The sequence below is a fragment of the Vitis vinifera genome, chromosome 15 (assembly GCF_030704535.1).
Source record: "Vitis vinifera cultivar Pinot Noir 40024 chromosome 15, ASM3070453v1".
Classification (NCBI taxonomy): domain Eukaryota; kingdom Viridiplantae; phylum Streptophyta; class Magnoliopsida; order Vitales; family Vitaceae; genus Vitis; species Vitis vinifera.
Window position 1 is genome coordinate 10725112 of NC_081819.1, and position 1712 is coordinate 10726823.

The 1712-nt window shown below is 38.8% G+C and overlaps 1 protein-coding gene across 1 annotated transcript; it reads right to left on the reverse strand.

Annotated features, from left to right (window-relative positions):
* Nucleotides 1-817: 817 nt before the first annotated feature.
* Nucleotides 818-1441, reverse strand: LOC104881774 (uncharacterized). The gene has a single exon (XM_010662984.1). It carries the CDS (start codon nucleotides 1439-1441, stop codon nucleotides 818-820), a length of 624 nt encoding a protein of 207 aa, XP_010661286.1.
* Between the last annotated feature and the right edge of the window lie 271 nt (nucleotides 1442-1712).

Genomic DNA, 1712 nt, shown 5'->3' on the forward strand with positions numbered 1-1712 from the left:
CTAAAGTGCCTCCACACCTATCAATCTTCTCCTTTCTGGTCTTAGCTGCCATCTTCCCCTTTAAGCAAACAACACACGTCTCGAAGTCTGAGAAATCAAGATCAGAAAGCACACCATCTCTAACCAATCTCTCTAATCTTTGCTTAGAAATATGACCTAGGCGTTTGTGCCACAACATAAAAGAACTCAAATTCATTCTATCATGCTTACAACCAACAACAGAATTAGCGGAAGATGAATCACACAAAGGACCATGATGCAAACTGAGACTATAAAGATTGCCAAACAAAACACCATTGCCAATTAAGACTGAGTTGCTAAAAATATCCACTTTTCCACCTCCAAAGTGAAAAGAATAACCATGTCTATCCAAAACAGATACATAAATCAAATTCCTCCTAAGTGAGGGAATGTAAGCAACATTGTGTAACAATAAAAATATTTCGGTGGCCAATCTTAGTTTTATCATGCCAAAAAATTCTACTTTTACTTTGCTTCCATTACCCATGTACACAAATTCTTCATGCTTTGACGGCCTCCTTTTCTTTGTCATCTCCTACAAAGAATTAGTAACATGAATAGTGGCACCAGTATCTAACCACCAAGAATTGACATGAACATCAACAATATTAGTCTCAATCATGTTTGCATTCAAATCAACCACAACCACAATTTTACCTTTCTTCTTTTTCTCTAACCAATTTTTAAACTTGAAGCAATCAACCCGCTTATGCCCAACCTTATGACAAAAGTTGCACTTCCACTTGAATTTCTCATTCCTTATACCATTAGATGAAGCAGATACACTAGGGGCTCCTTAACTCGAATTCTCTCTCCTCTTGAATTGCTTAGAGCCTCTAGAATTCTTGTGTTGAGGTTTTTTCTTCATATTGCTCCCATGATCAGTAACAAGAGCAATGAAATGAGTCTCATTTTTCTTTAGTGAGACTTCATGTTGCACCACAATGGACATCAACTCCTCCAAAGTCCATTCTTCCTTCAAGGCATTATAGGTTAACTTCACTACATCAAATGAAGCAGGAAAAGACTCAAGTATCAGCCATTTCAGGAATTTCTCACTCAACTCCACTTTCATCTCATTTGCCTTGTTGAAATAGTGCTTTAGTTTGATGATGTGATCTCTAACCCCACCTACTCCATCATACACAATGGTTGTGAGAAGCTTCAAGTGAGTTATCATTTTTGTCTTATCAGTCTTGGTATAATTGGTCTTCACATATTCCAAAAAATCTTTGGCCCTTTCTGTCTTTGGCACACATTCTTTAATGGACTTATCCATAGTGTATTTCATCACCATTAGACAACTCCTATTGGAGTGCTCCCATTTCTCATAAAAGGATCTTTCGTCTGCAGAGCTCATATCAGTGGGTTTACTTGGCTCATCAACTCTCAAAGCCAAGTCCAGATTTTGCAGGGTCATATGGACATTGAAAGACTTAAACCATTCCTCAAAATTATTTCCTGTAAGAGGTTTGATGGTAGACAATTGCAAAGTAATACCAGGATTGCTAGTAGCTGGAAAATAGCAAAACAAAACTGTAGGACCTCAGGCGCTACCAACTCTCCTAAAAGAAATTGCTCTTAGGAAAGGCGCATACCCTAGCCTTATAGTGCATTCACCCAAGTGCCCACGGTGAACACAAGGGGAGTTGTTGGATGCGGCCAACCCTCCGATCTGCCAACAATCTCCC

Excerpts from the sequence above, each read along its gene's own strand:
- LOC104881774 (XM_010662984.1), bottom strand. The coding sequence starts at position 1,441 with ATGACCCTGCAAAATCTGGACTTGGCTTTGAGAGTTGATGAGCCAAGT.